The sequence below is a fragment of the Stegodyphus dumicola genome, chromosome 7 (genome assembly GCF_044657685.1).
Source record: "Stegodyphus dumicola isolate Sdum_Otavi_A_Nest chromosome 7, ASM4465768v1".
In the NCBI taxonomy this organism is placed as follows: Eukaryota; Metazoa; Arthropoda; class Arachnida; order Araneae; family Eresidae; genus Stegodyphus; species Stegodyphus dumicola.
In genome coordinates, this window is record NC_140774.1 from 48,404,417 (window position 1) to 48,431,482 (window position 27,066).

Genomic DNA, 27,066 nt, shown 5'->3' on the forward strand with positions numbered 1-27,066 from the left:
TCGTTAGTCATTTAATAAGTTTTATACTAGATGACGCCACCTCTTTTTCGGACTATTTTGTTTGTAAAAGTAATGTTTCTGCTTATCGTTTCTTTCATACACAGTTTTTCCGTTAAATTTGAGAAGAGTTTTTAAAATGGTGTTTTCGAATCTTTGTTATCAATTTACTTTCAAATAGATTTTTTTTTCCACTTTTACATTACAAAGTTAAAATAAGAAACAAACGAAGTAACTGTTATATTAAGCGGTAAACTCTGTTTAATTTAACTCTCTTAAATTTTAATTTATCTCCCTGAAATTTTAATTTATCTCTTCATTGTCTGTCTCTCTCTTTTTAATACTCTGCTTACAACACATTGTTTGTAAATAGGTTTTGAAACAACTAAATATAGCAGTACAAAATCGGGTGTGTATTGTCTTAATTCTTATCTGTTTCATTCACTTTATGTGCGAAATTCTTGATATAATCTGTATACGGTCACTTTTAATTACATTAATATCGAGTAATTCATTGAAATACTTAAACCAGCTAACCTAATTAAAAAGAAAAAAAAATGACCCTTTTATTCCCACACTAAAAATTTTCTTATACGTCGCATAAAGCACAGAAAAAGAAATAAATGTTTCGCAAAAAGTAAAAAATTATGAATATGAAATAATGAAAAATGTAAATTTGAACAAAATGACAGAAGAGAAAAATATGTGAAAAACAACAAGTTTAGTGGCGCCACCTATCGACTCATAACGTAACTGCATAGTTAAGTAAAGTAGATCACCTATTGAGAGAATATCAATATTTTTCTTTATTATCCTTGTTTTTAAAGAGGACGAAGAATTTGTGTTTTAATCCTTTTAAAGTTCAAAACTTTTCAACCGATACATTTTTAGATGTTGAAATTTTAAAATCATAAACTCCAAACAGTAGGGAAAAAATATTCGATTTTTGAAAATTCAACAAAAAATCAAAAATGATATTAAAATTCTGGTACAAATTTTATTTAAAAGTTTCCTACCCCCGTTCTATCCGATAGTGCAAACAGTAAATTTATGAGATTTTAGTATGTTCGTTAAACAATTATATGCGCGAAAAATCGCATAACATTAAATTTAAAAAAATTCTGTGTTAAATTTGTAAGACAACATTTCATCACATTGCATTTTCATCCACAAATTGTGCGTGTACAAAATTTGAACTGAATGGCTTACAAAGGTAGGTTAAAAATCAGTGGCAAACTTCAAACCATAGGGACAAACACCAAAAGTGTATTAAATACAAAGCAGTACGCTTAGTTAGCATTAAAGTCCTTAAGTATTTTTATGAAATTGTACTAGCTGGCCTAATTAAAATCATTATATACATATATATATTTTATAATGACTATTTTAGGCTGGATGCTCAAGCGGCTAGTTGTTTATAATCTGAGCTATTTAAAAGCAATAAACTCATTTCATATTGACATAGATCTTTGCTTTATATTTAATACTTTATCGAACAATATAATTAACATAAATTAAAATGCATATTAAAATGCTTGCAAAGGGGGAAATTTTAACGCCCTGTATTAAGTGGCCTGCACAGAATCTTAATAATACTGCAAATTATTATTGCGTAGTTGAGAAAATTTTGCATTGTTTTAATACAGAAGTTAAAAAAACTATAGTTTGATCTTTTTAAAATAAATTAGTTTTTATTGCAAAGATAATATTCCTATTGCCCTTTAACTGCAAAACTTTGAACTGAATAGTAGTATGTTAGTAGATGACGCTACGTGAACTACTTTGAACTGTTAGTAGATGACGCTACAGTCGCACATTGAACCACATATTTCAAGAAAAAGTTTCCTGCCGCGCATGCGCTTTGTGTACAGAAGAAAAGCCGCCTTTCTATAAAACATTCTAAATATAAAATTTACTTCAATTTTAGTATTTCATGAAGCAGATAATTTTTTTTAAATATTTATTTACCTATAATTTATGTTTTGAGAATATTTATTTCCTCTTTATTGATCTTATTTGCCTTATTTTTTATGTGACGTCACCGCCCTGTGCATGACGGTCGTTTAAAAGCGCGAAATCCTATTTGGCGGAAAGTGAGCACGAGGTTTTAGTGTCTATTGGAAAGTGAACACGAGAGGTTTTTGTAGCTGTTGGAAGGTGAACACAAGGTTTTTGTGTCTGTTGGAAAGTGAACACAACGTGTTTTAAAGACTCAAAGGACTTAAATGTTTTTAGATTGGTCTGTTATCATGATTCCTGATATAGATGAATCGTATTTAAAAACAGATGAACTCTCAAGTGAATCGGATAATGTCATATCTAGCAGAAATAACCAAAACAATTTTTCGACTTGCAGTGAAAGTGAACCTGAACTTTCAAATAACCCTCGTTTTAATAATGATGAATCGCGTTTAGTAGCTGAAGAGCAATCGAGTGAAGCTGATAAAGATATTTTTAGTGAAAACAGCCAGCAAAGCTCTTTTTCAAGTCGTAGCGCCAGTGGAAGTGAGCTTGAATATTCAGGGAATCGTAAATGTAAAAACTCTAATTATAGTGTTCGTCGAGGAAGACCCAGATCAGAAATTATAACTTCTTTGATGGAGGAAGGTGCTGCATCCCAAAGCAACATAAAATGCAGTATTTGTCAACGAGTATTCCCTAGAACAAAGTCATTATCTGCGCACATGCGAACTCATACTGGTAAGTTCTCCATTTTGATTCTTAAGAGCTGGTGTCATTTAATTTGCGCAATGTAATTTTCTTGTTGTGTAGATAATAGTATTAAAGCAACATTATAGTTTTTTTGTGAATGAGTTCACATAATGTCAGTAGTTTGAAATAATACCATTGGTGTTGATGTTTAGAAAAGTGTTATGTGATGTTTAAAGCCGTAATTGTAGCAGATTAGTTTATGTTTAAAGCCGTGATTGCAGCAAATAAAGCTTAAAGAGTCGAGGGTTAAATTCACATGGCTTGGAATCCAAAATGTTTATTAAAATGGTTTATAAGGATTAAAAAGACGCACGTGGTGCTTGACGAAATAGTGTTAGCATGTGATTCTTATATGCTTGTGCATTTTGTTGTGCATGAAATTTTTATACAATATACTTCAGAAAGTGCATATTACATAGTGCAATTTACATAGTAACGATATTTTTATACAATATGCACCTGGTATTTTTGCAACGTTTAAAGCTGTAATTAGGCTGATAAGAATTAAAGGGTCGAGGATTAAAGCCACATGGCTTGGAAAACAATGTTTATTTAAATATTAAAACTATTACATGGCTGCTGTATCTTTAAATTCAAGTGATGGATGTTTTATGTTTAATTAAATTGCGTTTTAGAGAATAAATAAGTTTTATTAAATGTTGTAATTATGGCTTTTGTAAATTAAAAACACGCACGTGGTACTCGGCGAAATAGTGTTAGCATGTGATTTTTATCTGCTTATGCATTTTGTTGTGCATGAAATTTGTATGTAATAAAACTACAGAAAGTTCATATTATATAATAGTACAGGAAATAATTTTATGTAATATGGTCTCGTGTTATGTAATAAATGAACTGAAAAGGAAAATTATGAAATATAATAGGCAGTCAAGTATATTCTTAAATATTGATTTATTGTCACAGAATTTTTTTATTTTTGTATTTTATAACTAATTTATCTTCCTCAGAAATGCAAGTGCTCTCAATTTTTATAATTTAATAATAAGTTTAATAGTATTAATAATAATATATAAGTTTTATTAATAAATTTTTGGCTTTTATATATTTGTACTTGTTCATTAGCCTGACACAAATGGTTTGTATTTGCATCATTTACTATTGGCACAAGATCAGAAGTTATTAAAATGGAACATGTCAAATTGTAATAGACTGCATGAATTACATGGGTAAATCAGATTTTGAAATTTTACATTTCAGTTACAGTTAGAAAACTTGTTTGAAAACTTGGAAATCTTCCACTAATGCAATTTTATTGATCTCAGAAACCAACTGCTGGCCAAATATAGCATTTTTATGTGATTTAAAAAGAGCACAGTATTTGGGAATGTGTCATATTTTTTACACTTGACTATCACAACATTTTGTGCTCAGCTAATGAACAAATACCTTCTATTTAAATATAAATGTAGAATAAAACATTGAAATCAAGATTGTTGGATACTTGACTCCCTATAATCTGTGAAGAAAAAATGCTGCAGTGATGGTTTACCAAAGAAAACAAAATCATTTGTCTGAAATATCATCATCAGTGGCCATTGATAAATCCATATATATTTTAATTATGGAACGTTTACATTGGCTGACTAAGACCTTGCTCAAGATTCAAGGATAAACTTGAAAATTTGTTTCTGCATTTCGCATGTTGTTGCAGATGTAATAATACTAAACTTCTATTATTCAAAGTGTACTCTGTGATCAAGTATTTTCAGTTCTGAATCTTTTTCCTTCTAAAGAAGAGGAACCTATATCTCATCATCCTCGAAATCGATAGTTGTATTTAAACTAATGAACAAAATTTAAAATCTACACCAAAATAAGGTTGCAGGCTTGCCTAGTTTTAAACCTTAATCCTTTCTTAGTAAATTTTGAAAAAAGGGAGGAAAAACCTTTCGACGTTTCTGCAATAAACATAATTGCAGAAATTAAAGAAAAATTACATTTCTGGATGAAAAGTATTAAAAAAATTTAGTGGAAAATGGAAAGGGGAACAAATTACCATAATACCTGTAATGTTGGCTTTTCTCAATACCCATTAGTCTGTATAGTAAACTAATTTTACAAAGAATGACATCTCTTATCTATCTTAAAATTTCTAGATACAAGCTAATATCCAACTTATTGTATTTTAAAATTAAGATAGTAATCCTAATTTTCTTCACAATACCTTTCAGTATGACCAATTATTTTTTTGTATGAAAATGATTGGAAGCCATTTTTCTGATATTATTAATTAACATAATGATTGTTTTCCAGTGCTGCCTAATTTATATCAACATTAAAAGTTTCTCAATAATTGTAGAATTAAATTTTTGGTTAATCTTTGGATTATGGTAACTTGGCGATTTTTTTCGCAAACATTTGGCGACCAACCCTGCTACAGCAACCTGCTAGTTTTTTTCTTGGATGCCAATTTATTTTCATGAAGTGAAAGGCGTTTTTTTTTTTTTACTCAACATTATTTTTTCCAACAATCTGCTAGCCGAATTACGCTTATGCTAGAACTTTTATGGAACAAAAAAAATCATGACGAAGATTAGGTGCGAAATTGGAAGAAAGTGCAGAATCGCCCACTGCTTGCCGCGTTTTTAAGAATTGCACATACACGGTATCATCCATGTACACGTCGACCGATTTTCACTTAAAAAAACGTCCCAGAATTGCGCAAAAATGGCATTACGCACACTCTTGACTTTATCCATGTACACTGCTAAAGTCCTAGCTAGTAACCATTATTGCCTTACCAAAATGTTGCCAAACTACCTGTTACCATATTCCAAAGATTAGCCAAATTTTTTTTCCCTCAGAAAAGATGTATACTGCCTAATTTTTTCTTTCAATATAAGGTATAAATAGTAAAAAAGAGGGAATGTGAATTAATGTGGCAGATTTTTAAAAAAAAATTATTTTATAAGTGACCTAATTTTTATAAATTTCAGATATAAATAACTATAAATATTTAAAATTTTTTTATCTCTGAACTATTTATAGTAGGTCAGTAATACTTTTTTTTTTTTTTTGTTTACATGCATGTACTTAGGGTTTTCTGCTAAAGAATAGAAGGAATTAAATAATAAAACTATTTTCTGTATTTACTGAAACAAAACCCAATACAGTTTACAGTTTGAGATCTGGAATTGTAATGATGGTTCTGGATTTTATTTCATTTGAACTCTGTTAAGATGAAAAGTAGAAATTTATTTATTTTATTAAACATTTCGGTAAAAGTTTACAATTGGGTGCCCCGGTTGATCTTTACAATATGGTAACTGGTAGTTTGGCGACATTTTGGAGGCGATAAAGGTTACTACCTGGGACTTTGTTAATAATGTGAGCAGTACTCAGTTCCGATTACGCATTATTTTGTGTGAGGGAAATGAGAGATCATGGGATATGTCATGTAATATTAATGGACGAATTACGGTTCTTTAATCAGAAAAGGGGGGAAATCGGGAAAAAATCTGGAAATTTTGTATTTGGCTTTATTCTGTGTTGTGTGAAACAGTGTTCGTGAATTTTTGGATCCCATGGCCGTAACTAAAGTGAATTCGAAATGGGTATTTATGTATGTATTAATTTAATGTATGTGCTCATTTATATTTTAAGTAGTGTTTTTGAATTTAATTATATTTTAATTAAATTATAGTTATTTTGTGAATTTTATGTTTGTAGGAATTTGGTATATGTTTTAGTTGAAGTAAACGTGCATTGAAATAATTTAAATATCTGACACTAAGTATTTGTAATGGTTGCGGTATGAATTCGTTGGTGATGTGTATAACGGTAATAGATGATTTAGAGGTAAAAGTTTTTGGATATTTTATTTATTTTATATGTGGAAATGTTCATATTTGGAAAGGGTAAATACTTTTTCGCGATCAGGTAATTTCATATATGTTCTTTTTACAGGGTTTAAAGATTGAGAAAATTGTCATGTATTTTTGTGAAATTTTTGTAATTTATGAGAAAAAAGCAGTGTACATGGATATAGTGAAGAGTGTGCGCAATGCCATTTTTGTGCAATTCTGGGATGTTTTTTTAAGTAAAAATAAGTCGGCGTGTACATGGTTTATGTGTATGTGTTATTTTGAAAAATGCGTAAGGAGTATGGTATTGTGCACTTTTTCCCAATTTTGCAGTGAATATTTGTCATGATTAAGCAGTTTTGTTAGATAAAATTTCTAGCATAAGTGTAATTCGGCTAGTAGATTGTTGGAAGAAGTGTTCAGTAGATAAAAAGAAAAGAAACATGTCTTTACTTCGTGAAGACAAAATGGCGGCGGGAAAAAAAAAATAGAGGGTTGCTGTAGGAGAGTTGGTCGCCAAATTTTCGCCAAAAAAACGCCAAGTTACCATAATGTAAAGATCAACCGGTGCCCCTTATTTTTTTGGCAATTCTTTATTGACCCAAGATCAGCGCCAGGAAGGCATAATTTCAAGATGGCCGCTACACAAAACCAAAGTTAAAAAGTCAAAGAATTGCACAAACTCTGTGTCCATCGATCTGTTTTCACTTAACACTTTAACTGCTTAAGACGTGTTTAAACGTTTTTGGAATTTCTTTAAAAATGCTTAAGACGTCTTTACACAAATTTCAAATCGCACGAAAAATGCTTAAGACGTGTATACATGAAGCCCGAATTTCGCGAAGATTGCTTAAGACGTGTTTAGATGACGCGATCTGGTCTTCCTTCCCCTACCTTTCTGCAGGCTGCTGTCGGTTGACACAAAGGTCTTAATAGGGTGTGAAGTCTCTTTGAAAAAAGCACTTTAGGAAAAAGTCCTTAGAGTGAAGTATCTTTGTCAGACAGCAGGTATGTATTATCTGTGTGCTGACTAAAAGTTTGCGAAAGAAGATAAATCGTTTTACAACTATTTGCCTTGTGGTACTTTATACAAATGAAAGTCAAACAGGATTCGACGTTGTTATAGTACATTGCCGAATTTTAGTAGAAAAAAGAAAAAATAAGAATTGTAACGGAGGACGCTGTTATATATGTAACTGTAACTGTATCTATTATTTTCTTTAACCATAACTGTAATATAGAATAGCAGATGAGTAATGTAGAATAAATGATGTTTGTGTACATCTTGTAATCATCACTGAGCACGTACCCAACACATATAAAATACAACACATGGCACAGCTGGTAGGTAGATTAAAAAAGAAAATCTTTTTTGAAGAACCATGCAGCCTGGGTAAAGATGTTCTAAACAAAATCATCATGGGAAGTTGTTTACTGTGAAATCGAGTTGTTTATTTTTATTGGAAGTGGCTAAAAATACGTATATATAAACTATTTAAAGTCCTAAATTAAATATGGATGGATTAAAGCCACCAAGTAATCTAAGTTTCGAAGGAAATTTAAGCGAAAATTGGAAGAAATGGAAACAAAAATTCCAAATTTATACCTTAGCGTCTGGTGGTATTACTAAATCACCTGAAATTAAAGTAGATATTTTATTGCATATAATTGGTGAAGAAGCACTTAAAAAATTTAATACTTTTAATAAGTGAAGAAGATAAGAAGGATGTTGACAAAGTAATTGAAGCTTTCGAAAATTTTTGCATACCGAAGGCAAACGAAAGTGTTGATAGACATATATTTTTCTGTCGAACACAACATGTAGGTGAATCGTTTGATGATTTCTTAACTGATTTAAAGAAATTAAGTAGCAACTGTGGATTTGCAGAATTAAAAGATAATTTAATAAGGGATAGAATAGTAAGTGGAATTCTAAATAAAAATCTCAAAGATAGATTATTAAGATAGATCAAAGATAGATCAGTTAACATTGGAGAAATGTATTAAAATGTGTAAAGCTTCTGAATTAGCAGAACTTCAGCTGAAAACTTTAACTGAAGAAAATAAAATAGAAGCTATCAAACGTAATAAATTTCGACCTTCAGAGGAAAAAAGTCAGCCTTGTAAGAAAGACTTTCATGTAAAACAAAAGCAACAAAGTACTAAATCTTCTTCAAACTATCAAGGAAATAAGTACAATAATCCAAAACCATGTAGAAAATGTGGAACTTTTCATAAGTTATACAACTGTCCTGCTTGTAATAAGATTTGCTTGTACTGTAAAAAGAAAAATCACTTTTCTAAAATGTGCACTTTTAAAAATGTTAATGTTGTACAGAATAATTTAGAGCATGAGTTACATGATAATGGTAATGAATATATTTTAGGGTCAGTAGAAGATATAAATCCATTTTCTAAAAATAAAACCGAATGGTTTGAAAAACTAAAAGTAAACATATCTAAATATTTATTTGTTAAGTTGGATACTGGAGCTCAGTGTAATGTGCTACCATTGCCTAAATTTAAACAGTTAAATTTAGGAGAGAAATGTTTGACTAAATCAAAAGTCACTTTAAATAATTACAATGGTCTACAATTGATGTAGTTGGAAAATGTAAATTATTATGTGAAACATGGAAAGGGGACAAGGATGAAATAGAATTTCAAGTTGTAGCATGTGATAAAACTGTTCCAGCTATTTTAGGTTTACCTACATTGCAAAAATTAAACCTAATACAAAGGATTTGTACAGTAAATCCTGATTCTAATGAAAAGTTACCAGAACTTTTAAAAGGATATCAAGATTTGTTTAAAGGTACTGGGAATTTAACTGGATATACATATCATATTAAATTTAAACCAGGAGCTGTTGGTAAAATAGAACCCTGTAGGAAAATTCCACTTAGCTTATTAAATCCATTAAAAAAGGAATTAGCAAGAATGGAAAAAGATGGTATTATAAAGAAAGTTAACCAACCAACAGAATTCGTGAATTCATTAGTGGTAGTAAGGAAAAAGGATGGAAATTTAAGAGTGTGTTTAGATCCTCAGCACCTTAACCAAAATATACTGAGAAAACATTATCACATACCAACCTTTGAAGAAATTTCATCTCAAATGACAAATGCAAAGGTCTTTAGTATTTTAGATGCAAACAAAGCATTTTGGCAAATTAAACTGTCAGATTCAAGTTGTGAATTTACTACATTTAACACTCCGTTTGGTAGATATTGTTTTTTGAGGTTGCCATATGGACTGAGTTCATCACCAGAAGTTTTCCACAGAAGTTTTTCTGAAATTTTTAGTGATTTAGAAGGAGTTCAAATATATATAGATGACTTATTAGTTTGGGGTAAAGATAAAAAAGAACATGATTCAAGATTAAAGAAGTTGTTGGACAGAGCCATAGAAAAGAATGTTAAATTTAATTTAAATAAATGTAAATTTGGGCTGAATGAAGTGAAATATATAGGACATATATTTTCTAAAGATGGTTTGACATCTTTGGTTGGGTATTAAGAAAAGAAATTCCTATACTGCTTTTGTATTACTTGTATAGTGAAAGATTTGAAAAAAATAGCTTCATATGAAAAGTTTTTCTCTGATGAACGAATACAGCTGAAACATGTTTCTGTCTTCAAGTATATCCACAAAACATGAAATAGTATTGTACTCTTTTGTATTCTATTGCATTTTTATATTACTTCGTGGTAAATTTTTTGATTCTTAAATTTCTCTCTCTCTTTTCTTATAATACACAAGTACTCTTTCAAATATGGCTGACCTAAATTTTTATACTATAAAATTTCATATAAAAATTAGCCGTAATCATTAGACACAGCTTTGTGTATATTATATTCTTGAATACATGCCTGCAATTAATACTAAGAATACTATTGATAAAATTCGTGATATAATTAATACTGAAAATACTGTTTAAGTTAAAAACCGATTTAAATCTTTTTTTCATTATAGGGTAACATGAGCCAAACAATTTTCGTTGGAAATATACAATTATGCTAACTTGACACATCAGATAGAAAATATTTTATCGTCATCATCGGCTATGATAAAATATTTATACGCTTAAGATTTTGGATTATGATAAAGCACACAGGACCTATTTGTCTAAGGGAAAGGAAGTCTTCAGGGTAGATTTTTTTTTTTGTGGGAAACAAACTGTTAATTCACAATCAATTGTACTTATGAAAAACCCCTAAGCCTCCCGTGCAGCCGCTAGAATTTACCAGTGCTCAGCTATCTTACCGCTTGGAGACTAGTTGGCTTTCTGAACTTACGCAATATCTATCTGAATTTGAATATTTGCATAGAGCAAAATAAAATGACACGTTGTAAATAGTACATTTTACTGAAATCAAACTTTCTTTGAAAAAGGAAAATTAATTGTAAGGAATAAAATGGATACATTTAATTAAACGGCGGGCAAGAACAGTGCTGATCATGTGTTTCATATAGGAAATCATTTTCTTCGTGTTATCGTATAACGGAAAATATCCACAAATTATATTTTACAGTTTTTAAGAAGTCATGGGTTATCTGCTTTAAGAGAACACCTTCGTGGGCAATTTTCTAAATAAAATTAGCTTGAATTCACATTACGCATCGGGAAAATCATAAAGACCACAAGCAGCTAAACTGTTCGGTTGCCAACAACAAACTACCAACATCCAGCAATCTTATTCACTCAACTATAGTGAACTTAAATAATATTATTAATATTATTTAGAACTTAAATAATATAATGTTTGTATATTATTAGTAGTATTAAAATAACGAAAATATTTATTCTAATAAAAATTTTTGTTTGAATATCCTCCCTAGTAAGGTATTTCCTTTGGTTGGAGATTTGTCAACAATAAATGCTATGTTCAAACAAGACATTTATTTAGAGCATAATGCTTCAAAAATGTATGCTGGGATCCTTAGAAAAAAAATATCGCCAGAAAATATATCTCCGAAAAAATATTTAATTATTCATATTCTTATGATTAATTATTAAATAATTAATAACTTTTAAAATTATTAAATGAAATGCTTATTTTTACTTTACCGAATGTACAGCAACACTCTTTCTTTACAAAAATACCATATGGAATAAATTATATTGTAAGCTAATAAGTAACAACATTGCTTTGTTTAATTAAGATACAATAACAAGCCGAACAAACATTAAATTGGAAGTCAAACAACAAAAATCAGCGTTATATTTTCAAATTTTCACAATCTAATTTTCATTATATCTTATCTCGTTCATTTGCGCTTTTGCAGCTGAAGATGATGGTTCGGTAAAACCATCGAATTTAGTCCTGTGAAAATTTGAAAATATAACGCTGATTTTTGTTCTTTGACTTCCAAATTAATTGCTTTGTTTGTTATTAATATGTCTCATCTTTCCTATTTCAGATAAAATTTACTAGTGTTTCTTGGACAGGAAAGCAAGAATTTTTATTTTGAATCAATAAATTTATGATACACTGAAAACAGTTTCAAGTTATAATTCCTTTTCTGAATATCTTGAATGTATATGAAAAAGTAAAATGCAAATTTAATATTAATATTATCACCCTTAAAAAACACCAAAATGTTTTGCTTATTACTCTCTTAAAACTACGTAATAATTAAGGAAAAATGAAATTATTTAAAATAATTATTAGTTGCATGCAGTTGAAGAATATAGGAAAATGCTCAAGGTTTTAAAGATTTTTAATTAATGACAAAAATACAGAAAATCGGAAATAATACGAAATGTTTCAGCAATATCTCAGAAGGAATGAAAGTTGCACCAGATATTTGTCAGAATATAATTTTAGTGATAGCAGTTTAATCAGGTTGCATTGAAATTCCGGTGATAATCAGTGACATACAGATTTAGGTTACTTAGGTTGTTAAAAATGCGTAATAATTTAAAATATAACCGGGTAAATTTTAAAACCAATTTATTTGAAAACTAGCAGCTTCGCTGCGAGCCTTCGTCTGGCTTTTAAATGTACCGGAAAAATGGCTGAAGGGAACTCCAAACGTTAAATTTAAAAACTGCGTAGGCACTACTGCAGAACAACTTCATAAAAAAGTTATTACGTATAACAAAATTACAATGAAATAAGCAATATCCCTTAATACAAATATTAATTATCCTAATAAATAAATTAACCAAATTCCATTTGCAAAATCTTAAGAACTCAAATGGTATAAAGGAGGTTAAGAACTTTATTTCCTAAAAAAATCAGTCAAAACTTTTCAATATCTTAAAAACAGTGAAATGAGCAATAAATAAAATAAAGGAATGCAAAAAACAAAAAATTCTGAAATCAAAGTATAATTAATGATATTTTGTCTTATGTTTTCAAGGGAAAAAATTACAATGAAATAAGCTATATCTCCTAATACAAATATTAATTTTCCTAATTAAAAAATTAACCAACTTTCCATAGAACTAAAAATCATGCAAAACTTTTCAATATCTTATAAACAGGGAAATAAGCAAAAAATAACGTGAAAGCAACTCAAAAAACATAAAATTCCGTGCAGAATTTTACTCCACAGAACAACTTTATCAAAAAAAATCAATAAAAATATATTATATTTATATAAAAATGAAAATGAAATATACCAATCTCTTAAAAACAGTGACATAAGAAATACGATGAAAAATTGTTGCCAAACCCATATTTCTAAAAGAATGAAACTATTCAAAATGATGCGATTTCATCAAAAATGTATCAACAACAATAAGACAGGAAAATTGTTGCCAAAATCACATTTTTAAAGATGTGAGATGTGAGAAGTGTACTCGGAAGCTTCATTTAAAAAATCTTTTAAAAATACAAAATATTATCATTTTTCCAAAATTCTTTTTGTAAAAGCATTCGCAAGGATGAAAGTTTAACGTGTCCAAAAATCAAAGAAAAATAAACTGTACATTTTTAAAAATAAACTTTTTTAGAAAAAATCCCATTGAAAAAGTGTTAAGCTCCCTTTGTTAAATAAATTTGTGTTTAATCGATTTATTGAAACACGAAATTTATTTTAAGTTCGTAAAATAGCTAAGTGCCTACGTTTCATGACGATGTAAAAATGGAGTGTGTAGAGTAAAATCTCGCTTTCCTATAGCCCATTATGTTTCAAAATGACACGATTTCGTCACAAAACATGAAATAAAAAAAATTCGAATTCGAATTTCGAAAAAATCGTTTCGAAGTGCACTGGCTCTTGTGTAGATGTACCTATGTACCAAATTTCATAGCCGTGGGTCTATTAGCTTACGCGCAGCGCGAACGAAAGGCACACACACAGACAGACTCTTTCTTTTATTATATGTAGAGAAGATATGTAGAGATAAGATTGTTTAAGGGAAGGAAACTTTAAGTTTCGCAGCTGTACCCTGACCCTTAAGACAGTCATCACGGAGAGTCTAGCCTTTTGCAATTCTCTTGAGAGTTCACATCTACCGAACAATATCTAGTGTAATCAATCTCACTTAGCGGAATCATTGAAGTAAAATTCTGGGAGGGATGGGAAATAACAAAAGAACTGCTTGACAATTTTCAGAGGTTTAGGGTTATCTTCGCAACGTTTTACGGGAAGTTCGGTCTAAAACTAGCGACAGTTTTAAAGGAATCCGCAGAAAATCACTCGACAGGCTAAGGGTTAAAAAAACATGCCAGAATTGCACAACTAGGCATTGCGCACTGTCTTAAATTTATCCATGTACACATCTATTTTCATTTTAAAAAAATCAGGAAGCTAAAACAGAGTTAAAACTACCATAGTAACCAGAAATGAGGTTTCATTGCCAAAATTAAAAAAAAAAAAAATTCTCTAATTGAAGGAGCACCCAATTCTACAGTAGAGAACATTTCTTTCAGTGCAAGTTTTTTAAGCTGTTTAATTTTTTTTAATACTTCTTATTTAATTTCATAGATAGACTTAATTTCTTGTTCAGTTACCATTCAAAGTTCCAAAAATATAAAATTTTAAGCCACCTGTACTATAGTGTACTACTTGGAAATGTTTCACATTTTCAAACTTGCAGTGGGCACTGTAAGCGTACTTGTTTTATATTCATAGAATAAAATAGTAAATAATACTTATAACAGTGTGATTAGTAATCAACACATTCCATTTAATTAAATTTCATGGTATTCTGTTAGTATTCATGCTCATCTGAAATGTTAAATAAAATGTTTCATTTCAGTGTGTCAAATATGATATGGTTAGGCGATGGTAACATATCGCTCTATCTTATTTGGTAGAGTGGGTCCATGGACGGAAATTGAAGTGTATCATACGTATAGTGTTCTGGTAGCAGTTAATTTAGAAATAAATTTGGGTAAAATTTAATCATTAAAATTCTTTCTAGAGAAGACTTATCTTGGGATTGTGGCATTTTATCAACTACTTCCACTTTAGCTAGATTAAGCCTTAACCCTTCTTCACTTAATTCATATCCTTTTTATTTCATAATTTTAACTTTTATCTTACATTATTCCTTATTGAACTTAAGATTATTTTTTTATGCTGTCTGGGATATTCTTTGTCCCAGGTTATGTTCCTTTTCACTAGATCCTCATATCAAAATATGTATGAATGGTAATCATTAAAATTTCTCTCTACTAAAAGATGCACTGAATATACACAAGTTATTGCTTTTTTTCACCAAGCTTTATTTGCCAAAGCACTATTAGCATCTAAAACAGAAAATATTTTTGCTTTGGACATTCTAATAACAACTTCATCTATAGTTAACGTATGATTGTGTCACTTTACGTAAATTTTTTGTTTTATTTCTTTAAATCTGTAGCTTTTAAACATATTTTGTTAGGTTGAGAATAGTGGTAATTGAATTTACCCATTCATTTAGTTCTCTTACTTTCTCAATTTAATTTAAATATTCCATTCTTTATAGCTCTTTCTTCACTTTCTCATATAGCTATGGGCATTTTCCTTGGAGGATGAATTGCAGGTGTTACCTCTTAACTGGATTTTTATATTCTCCCTTTAATCCTTCAAATATGTCTTTGTATTTCTTCAGTAACTCTCCTGCATAAACAGATCTTTTTGTATCAAAGCTAGTTGCAGGCATGATTTTGGACTTGGTCTAGAATTTGCTAGGTCTATAACTTGAAATTCTATAGCATACTTTTCCCCTATGTGCAATGTGTATACGAGCCAGTTTCCCTTAGAAAGTCCTTCATGAAGGCATCCCTTCCCTTAGGCAGATAGCCCTCGAGGCTTTGCCATAATCATACACACACTATAGCATACTTATTTTTTCGTATTGGTGGTTAAATACAGTTTTTCCAATCCAGATATTTTGTGGATATATTAAGTATATTTTAAATTTCAGCCCTTTTTAATACAATGACAGATAAGAAACGCACTCGTGATTTTACTGCTTGCAATGTTGGAAAACGTAAGCCACGTTGCATTGACAGTAATGAAAAAAGTGGAAATTCTGCTAAAGATGGAGGCAGGTGCTACTGCTCGGTTTATAGCAGAATCGTATGGAATTGCCACAGGGACTATGCATGATATACGGAACAATAAAGAAAAGCTGTTGAAATTTTATAGCAACAGTGATTTTAACACCGGATCCGAAATCGGAACTGGAAATCTTTACGTGAGGTGAAATCGGCAAACATTGTTTATAAATTTTTTAGCAACTTATTTGATGACAGAAGATCAGTTTTGGCCAGCCATGTGTAAATTTTGGTTGAATCTGTTTAGCACAAAAGTGCTATTAATACGTAATCTTTTGGTATGATCGGTCAAATAAAAGCTTTGTAATAATGCTATCTCATTGTTAATGTTAATTTAAAATGGAAATTCATTTATGTTTTTAAATTTGATATTTGAAAATTTAAATGTCTACTATTAAAAAAAAATTATTGCAGGTGAGAAACCTTATGCCTGTGATTATCCGGAGTGTAACAAGATTTTTACTCAAAGTGGACAGCTGAAGTCACACTTGCGAACGCATGCTAATGACATGCCATTTGTCTGTACATATCCAGGTAAGTGCAGACTGTTATATTTGGAATAAAATGCAGGTGTAATTATTAAAGTAAATCTTAAAACTGGATATCTTTTAGTTATGAAATAATGCTTTTATTATTTGAACACTCAGATTTTCAGGTCAAATATAAATCAAAATAAATCAGAAAAAAATAAGAGCGAAAGATGTATATTATTATAGGAAAGACACTCTAGCATAATTAAGTTTTTAAACAATTTGGTTGTTGGAGAAAATTTAAATGAGAAAGATTTAATTATAACCAGTTCTGTGTTAGTATTGTTACGTTTTTCTTTACGTACAGGTTTGTGGATTTGGAGTGAATAGTGACAATACTTGATGAAGTATCAAAATACAATTTATTAGCCAGTATTATTCAAGACTGTTCCAAAATCACATTTACAGTCGTTGAAAACTACTATAAACACGCTGAAACAATCGGCGACCCAGCCTTCTGACTATCAAGCTATAACGGTGAAGACAGCTTTACGGCAAAGCACCAGAGTACAGCTCCCGATTCTGCGTGTTCATTCTCGGAACTCTACAACTTGTGCTACACTTGACGATACACTAGAGTACAGCTCCCGATTCTGCGTGTTCATTCTCGGAACTCTACAACTTGTGCTACACTTGACGATACACTAGAGTACAGCTCCCGACTTGGTTCAATAATTCTCGGAGCTCAACTCACTTTAAAACTCGACAATGCACTAACTCGCGATACACTAAGGCTCTCTCGATGCACTCGACGACCAGCTCGGCACTAGATTATGAGACACTCGCTCACTGACTGACAATGAGACTCTTTGACTTGAGTAGGCATTCTGACTCGCAAAGGACTCGCTAGACGAGACACCACATACCAGCATGGTTTATATAGCTTTGGGCTAGTGTTCGAGAACATTCTGAGCTAAACTGGGAAGAATCGTTCCAGAAAGTTCTCCATGTCTAAATCTGTGTATGGCATATCGCCAATTTTGTCACCAAATTGGCAATTTCTTCCCAAATGTGGCAATCCCGCCTTCCCTTTCATTTTCTGGCAATCCTTTAACCTGCTTTGAGGGGAAGCTGTCTTATGGCGGCTGGACATTTTATAACAATATTAAATTACACTGATACTGTAAAACTGAGATTCTTGTAATTAAAGTTTAATTTTGAATGCTGCCAGTTTTTTAAATATCCTTGATTATTTGCTTTTAGACATAGTGATATGTTCAGTTGACATTAACATTATTGACAGAAGTAAACAGGCGGTTGTGGAGATTTTTGAATTTCAAATAGAGTCTTATACTTTTGAGGCCATTTCTCAGTTTGCGTATAATATTAAACTTGAAATTGACAATAGATTATTTAGAGCTAATAGATGTTATCATGGTTTTAACAAATTTTTCAGTGTCTAAATTAAACTTCAAGACAAAAATAAATCTTTATAAAACTCATGTTGCCCTATCATGTTGTATGATAGTGAGTGCTGACCATTAACAAAAATGGATAAAGGAAGTCTTCTAATTTTTTTGGGGGGGGAACTGCAGAAAATATGTCCTAATTAGAGAAAATAAGAGATGGAGAATTTTGTTTAACCATGAAATATATAGAAGAAACAAACAACCTAATATTGTCAGATCTTATTGTATCAGGTGGCTTGAACATATTTTTAGATGTGACCACTTGAACCCTCTTAAAAAGTTGACCTTTGCAAATGTAGAAGGTAAAGAAATGTAGAAGGTATCAAGGAAAGATGGATAGACTGTGTGGAGGCAATTCTCGGGACTCTAAAAATCAATCGTTGGTGGACTGTAGTGATTAATCAGATCTGTTTGAGAAGCTTGTCGAGATGGCTTTGCCCTGTGATAGGCTGTAGTGTAACTGAGGAAAAAGATATGTTCAGTTCCTTTAAGTAAAAAGTGGTATTACTAAAATAATTCAGTTTTCATTTTCTCAGTCTTCATATGTCATGATACATTTGCCCTTTGACTCGTTTTCTAGTTAAACTGTTGCGAGACCAAAGAAAATTTCTGCTAACATCCTGTCAAATGAAACTTTTCAAAGAATTCTGCATAGTTAATCCTCTGACCAGCATGAATTTTTGGATCTGTCACAAAGAAATATATTTAAATGCATTTATTAGCTAAATTTGTATAATTACTTTAGTCTTTATTTTCATAAACTTGTATCTTAATGAACTTGTATCTTAATAGGTGACATTTACATAAAAGTAAGTACAAGAAAGTTAAAAATATATATATATAAGCTTGTATTAGTTGATCAGCAGAATTAAAAACAGAATTGGTGAAACAGTGAGAACTTTTACGCCATCATAAAATATTGTTGCTAGAAATTTGATTTCAAATTAGTTCTGGGAGAATGCATTTCTAGAAAGATTTCTCTATTATATATCACATATGTAGGTATGTTACCAACTTTACATGATGTGTGCTACATTATTGGGATATGATGCTGTAAGCTAAACATCTGTGAGTGTTTAGTAACAACTCTGAAGTGAAATTACAATCATGCAAAAAGGAAATTTCTTTTAGCTGCACATAAAAGAATTTCTTTGGAACGAAAGCCAGCAAGCAAACTGGGGGGGGGGGATAATAATTTTTTACTGATAATTAAGACCCAGGTTTTTAAAAATGTCATTTAATGCACAGTGTAAAACAGAATTTTTCCGTTTCCAAGATATTGGAAAAAATGGGAAAATGCAGTATCATTGTTCAGCATAATAACTATCTAATTCAAATGTACTTATGGCTGCACTTGATATGTATATAATACTGTGTGAAATAAATTCTTTTTGATGAGGTAAAAATGTCGTATTATACAGTACAAAGTCCATAATCCAGATTCGTCGGGACTTTCTGGATTATAGATCATCAATTTAAATCTGGTAAGATGCCATGCAGAAATTATATAATTAAAAATATGAAACTGTAATTTATGAAATAAAAAGGAATTATGATCTAAAGGGTATCAAAATTTATAAAAAAAAAAAGCTTAATATTTGTTTACTTTATTAAACATTTCTTTTAATGTAAGTTGTTTAGTTTTTAATTCTCTCTTCTATGGATCTTCGATCTTATCTTTACAGCTGGCATTAACTACAAAGAGTTCTAACCAGTATCCTGAAAATTATAACCATTTAAACATTTGCTTGGTTTTAAAAGAAATCAAAGGTGTACTTCTAGCACATCGTCGCACGAGGCAAAAGTTCAAAATGCGAGTTCATGAGTATGTAAAATAAGAATGAAAGGTGTTCTTCGTCTTGTGCTAGGCTGGCGTAGAGGCAGTCAGAGGAGAAGTCATGTGATCTTGAGAAGGCACCTGGTTGATCGAAATCAGTATTGTTCATTAAAAGTTCTTAATTTAACGATGGAAACACTTAATATGTAATAAATTTAGTATATTCCTTTAAAACATCTCTCTTCTATAAAAAGTATCTCTTCTCTTTACGTGCATGAGTAGCGGATGCACGCATTAAATGCGCATGCATAACTGCATAATGCGTTTACACATGCACATAAAGTTTGTAGCTTTGAGGTTCTGATTATAGATCATTCCGGATTATGGACGTCCGGATTAAGGGCTTTGTACTGTATCGTGAACGTATTAACTTTTATGAAAATTTATAACAAACAATGAAATAGCATTGATTAATAGATTTAAGTTCAGCATGGGCTCTGTCCAGTTCATTGCTCTTAATGCTGCAGTTGTAAGTATATGGATGTAGCAGGAAAAAATATTTTTGATCAGTGTATTGCTATCTATGCACCTCTGACTGAACCTCATTATAATTATAGAACTTCCATTCAACTCGGAAGGCTATATCTGCAGCCATGGCATGTTGCATAAAAGCTTCACTATCAAATAGAACTTCTTCTTATCACGCAGGATGTAATAGCCAGATCCAATTAGTGCTCAATAGTAATATTGTTGTATTAGTTGTGGTACATTTAATTCTGTATCACATTCTGCATGGCAGCAGTGCTGTCTTCTGTGACAGTTGGACCAGTGCTGTTTTAAGTGACATCCAAAGAAGGAGAATCCTCCATGTTAAGAAATTTATCTTTGTCTATTCATATACTTATCTATGACTGGCACTTGTCACTGCATTGAATGCTCATGTAATGATAAATCTGTATTGGTTTTGCTACTTTATTAAACAAAAAGGTAAAAATATACTAAAGGGTGCGTGTTGGGAGAAAATTGGCGATCTTTGATGATTGACCAGCAAGGTACAGTTTCAAGATGGCTGCTATGCAAAACCAAAGTAACAAGTCAAAGAATTGCACAAACTTGGTGTCCTTGTACATATCGATCTATTGAAGAATTGCACAAACTCAGCATTGCACACTGACTGTCTATGTACACATCGATCTGTTTTCCCTTAAAAATAGAAGGAGCACCCAATTCTACACTAGAATCAAACAAAAAATATATAATTTCGATAAATTGCATTTTAAATCAAACAGTGAAATAGCATATAAAAGGAAATGCATCTTATCGCATCTACACACTATACAAAGGAAATATTCACTTACCTTATTTAGAAATTTCTGTGTCTTCAGTCTGTGGCACTAAAAATTCCTTAACAGCATCCAAAAACTTTCCTCAGACCATAGTCCCTTTCTAATGGAATGCTTTATATGATGGGCATTTGAATCTTTCTTGTGGCAAACCCATTCAGAGTCATCTGTACAAGCTGTTTGTAAGAAGGAAATGCGTTCGACCATATGCATTTCCTTCTTACAAACAGGACACTTATTATTCCATTGAAGTACATCCAACAAAGTTTCTTTTCTTCTGTCCTCAAACACTTAAAACAACTTCTGCTCTTTCGTTCTATACCACCAAACACCCAATTTACCTCTGGCAGCCATTAATACGCAGCGTACTTCCTAACTGGCATCCACTGCAGAATGTCAATATTCCTTACAAATATTTTCCCATCAGTCAAATTCACCACAATCATATAACCAATCATGTTATAATAGGGTTTTCATAACATTCAACTGCTCAGGTTATCATAAATGGAACAACAATTTGGCAATAATCCAAGAGGCACGCTTAATGTTGGCTAACCAGCAAAAACCTTAACATTTAACTGCTTTCACTTAGTGTTTTGTTCCAAAGATGCTCATAGTTCATTGAAATGTTTTCTATATTTTTACAGATGCTGCAGGCGTGTTAATGTCATGGTGATATCTCAAAATATATACCTTGAATACCAATGATATCAATCATAGACATGATTTTTAATATTATTCTTGTGACTTCCTTTTAAATGACATAAATTTTGCATTGTCTGTCCAATTATCTGAACTTGATAGTTCCATGCTAATTTGGATAATGAATGCTGCACATTGCTTTCTACACCTGTTATATATGTTTCACACTTACCTTTTATAGGATGCGGAACTCGTTACAAACACTCCAGCAGATTCTGTCGTGGACATCCAAGAAGTCCTTTAATTCGAGATGGCAAAGGACTAGAGGGTCCAAATGCTGCAGAACTGACTAAAGAACAGATGCAGTGGTTGAATAAGTGAGTTTTTAATTTGATAGTTTTTTTGCATTATTGTTAATTGCTTTCAAGTTATGTATATTTTCTTAACATAAGTTTCTCTCTGAAACTATGCCTGTTGATAGTAATTCTAACCCAGTAACAATAATAAGAAAATTTTTTGTATTTTGTTTTGCATAAATGCCTACTTTTGATGATCATAAATATTATCTATTAGTACTTTGAAAACAGTGTTAACATTTTTTATCTTGCAAATAAATCTTTCCAGGCTGAATTATACAGTTTGTTAAATAATAAAACACATTTCAGGTAGAATATTAATTTTAAGTTTCGATAATTGTTTATGCATTACTTTTAGAAATCTGAAATAGTATGAAACGAAAAATGCCAAAGTGTGTGTGGGGGGATAACATGTAAATAAAATGAGTGTAAAGTAAAAGAAATACAAAAATGTTTGTAATCTTCCATAAAATTTTATCGTAACTACACTCATGTCCATAAATTAAGGATAATGCAAAATCAGGCAAAGGAAGAGTTAGAAGCAAAACAAATTTGACTTATTTGTAAAGCTTATTTATTAAAGAAAAGGTAAAGAGCAAAAAGAGATGCTATATGTTCGATATTATTAAAAAAATAGAGGTTTTTCTCCCTAGACCAAATTAAAAAAAAAAAAAAAAAAAAAAAAAACTTTTTTTACAAAAAACCAATATTACATGGTTGCAATGATTGTTAATACATTGTATGTCTCCCAGACGACGCAATACAGTCCGTACAACGCCTAGGCATGCTGAGTATCAAATTATCAATCTTATCTTGGGGGATATTACACCACTCAAAAAGGCAATGCTCTCCGAAGTTCCGGTAGACATGTAGGAGGAGGTTGACGTGCTGCAACTCGTTGGTCAAGCATGTCCCACACGTGCTCTACTGGATTCAAGTCTGGTGAGAATGCTGGTCAGTCCATATGGGTGATATCCCCCCAATTAAATTCAAATTAATTGTGACATGCATTTGTCTTAACACAATAACAAATTAGTATTTTTTATAATATGAGCTGCATTTAAGAGCTGATGTCTCAGCCTACCTATTCTAAATCATGCATTAAATATAATAAATATTCTTGGGAATTCTTAGTTGAAATTAGTGAAATTCTTAATTCCTTTCTCTTATTTAACAAATTTATGAAATTTTTTAATCTTTTCTCAGATACAAGGAAAACAGACGACAAGCTCTTCAAAATCTTAAGCGTCAGAGGATTGAAACAAATGAAAATGATTCAAGGATGCCAAAAAAAGTGAAGCAGAATGCAAAACATGAAGATGATTTGGAAGTACAAAAAAGACTCTCTTTAATTTCTACTAGGGAAAGGGAGGCAGTTCAGGGTTTACTGCATCTTCTTGATCCACATCTTCACATTCCATGCTTATCTTAATGATTTGACAAACTTAGAGCTAAAACTGCATGTTATGTTCCTGACAACATTTTATTAGATGCTTGCTAAAGTTCATCATATTTTTTTAAATATATTGATTTAATGAATAGTTTAACAACTCTTCACTGTGTGAGCTGCATGTGAATTAGAAATTTCTTGCAATTCACTGTTTTAAATAATTTTATGTATTAAATACAATTTCTCGTTAATTCTCATTTTGTTACTTTTGAATTTTTTGAACAACCCCAAAATGGGATATCTTTTTAGTGGTGCTTTATAGTGATATTGGTGCTGTTAAGGTAAACATTGTTATGCTTTGATCTCTTACAAACATGTATTTCCATCATAATTTTCATACTTGGTCTGTTTTGTATCTGTGACAGGCTTATTCTTATTTCACCAGCCTTCTTCTGCTCGTCACAACATCCTATGAATAAATCATACGATGTTGTGATGAGCAGAAAAAGGCTGGTGAAATAAGAATAAGCCTGTAAGTAATATACTTACTGACAAGCTTGATATCTATGGATCTTTAGCAATAATCTCATCTTATTTTATTATAGGTAAAAAATTAAACCTAACCAATCTTGGATTTATGCTGTCGTATATGTTTGTTTGAACATATGACACTTGTTTCAACATTTAGTTTACTCTAGACACTTGTTTGAACATTTAGTTTACTTAGTTACTTGTTTGAACCAAAAAGTACTGTTGCAGACACAAACTGTGATAATTATGCAGAGAATATCAGGTATTTGTAAGGGGCCAGTGCATAAGAGTGTCCACAATTTTGTCATTATAAAAGTACCAACATCATTATAATGGAACAACACGCTATGAAGATTCCATTTCTGCATTGTTCAAAAGTGGAAAAAATCAGTATTATGACAAATTTTTAGCAGTATCTTTTCACTTACTGCATCGCAAGACTTTTGCAAGCACCTAAAATGTTCAGCTCCAAAATAGTTGTTATTTTTTGGAATCATTTTTGGAAAATTGTTTTATTGAGATTGTAAAGCAGTAATAGTTTTTTTTTTTTTTTTTTTTTTCAACTGTACTTTTTCATCTGCACTTGTAAAGCTTATTTGCCATTTATAGTTGATGTCAAATAGCTCCTGTGAAATCTGTGATAATAAATTTGATTTGAATTTTAACAGTATTTGATACTGATGGTGTATAATGCATCATTAGGAAATTACCTAGTGAAGATGCAGCATTAGTTATGTATTGGTAATGTTAAAATTCACCGGTGCCAAATCGTATTAAATTTTTTAAACCTGGTTTTTATAAAAATTTAAAAAGATAGCTTTTAAAGTATTCTGGAAATAGTAAGCCATCCAAAAAATCCTTATCTCCAAACTGTGTATCAATATCTGGCATTGAGTAAACCAAATAGTTGTCATTTGGAAATGTGCTGGTGTTGTTGGTATTTGCATAATGCTTTAACATATTGCCATTGAAAGACTAAGTGTGCATCTTATTGTTTCATCTTAACTTGAAAGAAGAAAAAAAAAATTTCTTTCGATAGCTTGGTTTTTATAAAATCTGTGCAAATATTTTTGCATATTGATTTTAAAGTATTTTAAAATTAATAGTTCAGAACTTTTAATTGCTTTTAAATATTAAATCATAATCCAAAATTTTCATACAGAATTCTTTCTGAAATTGTATTTTGTCAATATTTAAAGTTTTTGATGACTGTGTTTTCTAAAACCTTTCAATCATATTAATTTTGTTTAATTATACGAGTTTTTAGTTTTACTGTATTTAATGATTTAACTGCAATACAAGTTTACTATAATAATAATTTTTAATAAACTTGTATTTGCTATAGTAATCATTTTAAAGAACATGTAGGGAGTATTATACACAGCTTTCAAAGCCTAATGCATTTTCAATTGAAATGTATTGAAATATTATATAAATAAGTTCTTGAATGACTGGATTGTAGGTCCGACAAAATATTTAAACTTTTCTTTCTGTTGGACATTATAAAAAATTTTAATTTTTCAGATTTTTTTATGTAATCAAAGTTATGGTTCTTAAAGCTTATCTTAAAAGTGGAAACATAAATTAAAACATTAAAAATATATTTAATTCTTTGACCTTTTTAAACATCTTATACCATTTACATCAATATTTAATATGCTTGTCTCAAAACAATATGTGATGTCTGTTAGGCCAATGTTACATACATTTCCTTTCATCTGGAGCCATTGTGTTATGCTTATGTGCCACTTTCTTTCATTCTAAAGGATTCGATTATAATTAATACTGTAATTACTCAATTCTCTTCTGGCTATTGTATAAATATTCTTCTTTTGAGAGAAAAGTGATATAAGAACTATAAGCCACTTTTATTCTGTATATTTAAAAGTATTGTACAATTTAAAATGAATTATTTTATTTGTAAATTACTCAGTCATAATACTGTGTAAATATTCCCATTGTAAATTAAAAAAATATTCATATGTATGTGTTTTGTATTTTGTATGTTTTGTAGGAGTTTTTGTAAAGAAATAAAAATTAAAAAAAATAAGTTGCATTATTTAATTTTCCTTTATGAAACAATTATACAGAATAAAACAGTTTAATTGAAAGAAATCTTTATTTATTAATAAGTAATTATGGTTTGTTCACTGTTGTAATTTTTGCTGAATAGGAAAGTCTGCCAGCCTTGAACTCCAGACTGCTTTTGCCAAAAGTATAATTGATTCTATGCGTCCAAAAGAGCGATGTCAATTAATATTAGCTGCAGTATTAATAAACAATTAATGCTATTTTATAGTTAAGCAGAAAACAATTATTAGACGTGGAGCTTTTGATCTGCGTTGGCAAACTCTGGTGAGATTTGGTAGAATTTTGGAAAATAGCTTGAATTCAATTGTATTGTGGAATTTATATAGTCTCAATTCCCTATGTACATCTAATTGAGCAAAGATATTTGAAGTTTTGTAATTTAGTTTTATGAAACATTTTCTTGCTTTTCAATGACTACACTATTAGCACTTACTTGAATTTTAAATTTATGTATAGAAAGGGAGATGCTGTTGATTCTACTCATTTGAAAAGGAAGCTGCAAGTTAAAATTGACTGTAGATAAAATAAAAATAGGCGCTTCCTCAAAAAATAATAGTATCAACACACCAATGAAAAAAAGAAAAAGCTGGTTAAAGGTTTACAAATGAGAACAGAGAAAATTCAAGAAATAACATGAGTGTAGTAAAGAGAATTTAAAAAGAGACTTAAGGTATGAAAGCAAACAGTGGCATAGCTAGAGCATTTGGCACTCTTCTAACTGCACACAAAAAAATTAAAGGTCAAAATGACATGTAGAAAAATAAATGAAAGCTCTGGACTAATTTTTGAAATAAGACAGCATTTTAAAAGTGCTATTTTGCTTGCTTTTCTGTTCGTGAAATCATTGATGACATTCTCGAATGCTGTCATTACTCGAACTGCTCTGTTCTAGTACAGTATTAAAATACTCATTTTTAAGTCTTAGATGCTTTTCCATTGATTTGCAGCTTGGAAGACTTCTCAT

General features: G+C 30.6%; 1 protein-coding gene across 1 annotated transcript; it reads left to right on the forward strand.

Annotated features, from left to right (window-relative positions):
- Nucleotides 1-2,079: 2,079 nt before the first annotated feature.
- On the forward strand, nt 2,080-26,061 carry LOC118195472 (zinc finger protein 367-like). Its single transcript, XM_035366795.2, has 4 exons — nt 2,080-2,697; nt 16,448-16,567; nt 21,976-22,111; nt 23,297-26,061. Exons 1-4 carry the CDS (start codon nt 2,223-2,225, stop codon nt 23,520-23,522), a joined length of 957 nt encoding a protein of 318 aa, XP_035222686.1. The 5' UTR covers nt 2,080-2,222; the 3' UTR covers nt 23,523-26,061.
- The last annotated feature ends 1,005 nt before the right edge of the window (nt 26,062-27,066 follow it).

Bases quoted from the DNA above. Each gene is read 5' to 3' on its own strand.
- LOC118195472 (XM_035366795.2), top strand. From the start codon at position 2,223: ATGTTTTTAGATTGGTCTGTTATCATGATTCCTGATATAGATGAATCG. The intron at 16,568-21,975 runs GTAAGTGCAGAC...TACCTTTTATAG, and splicing joins ATTTGTCTGTACATATCCAG to GATGCGGAACTCGTTACAAA. The intron at 22,112-23,296 runs GTGAGTTTTTAA...ATCTTTTCTCAG, and splicing joins CAGATGCAGTGGTTGAATAA to ATACAAGGAAAACAGACGAC.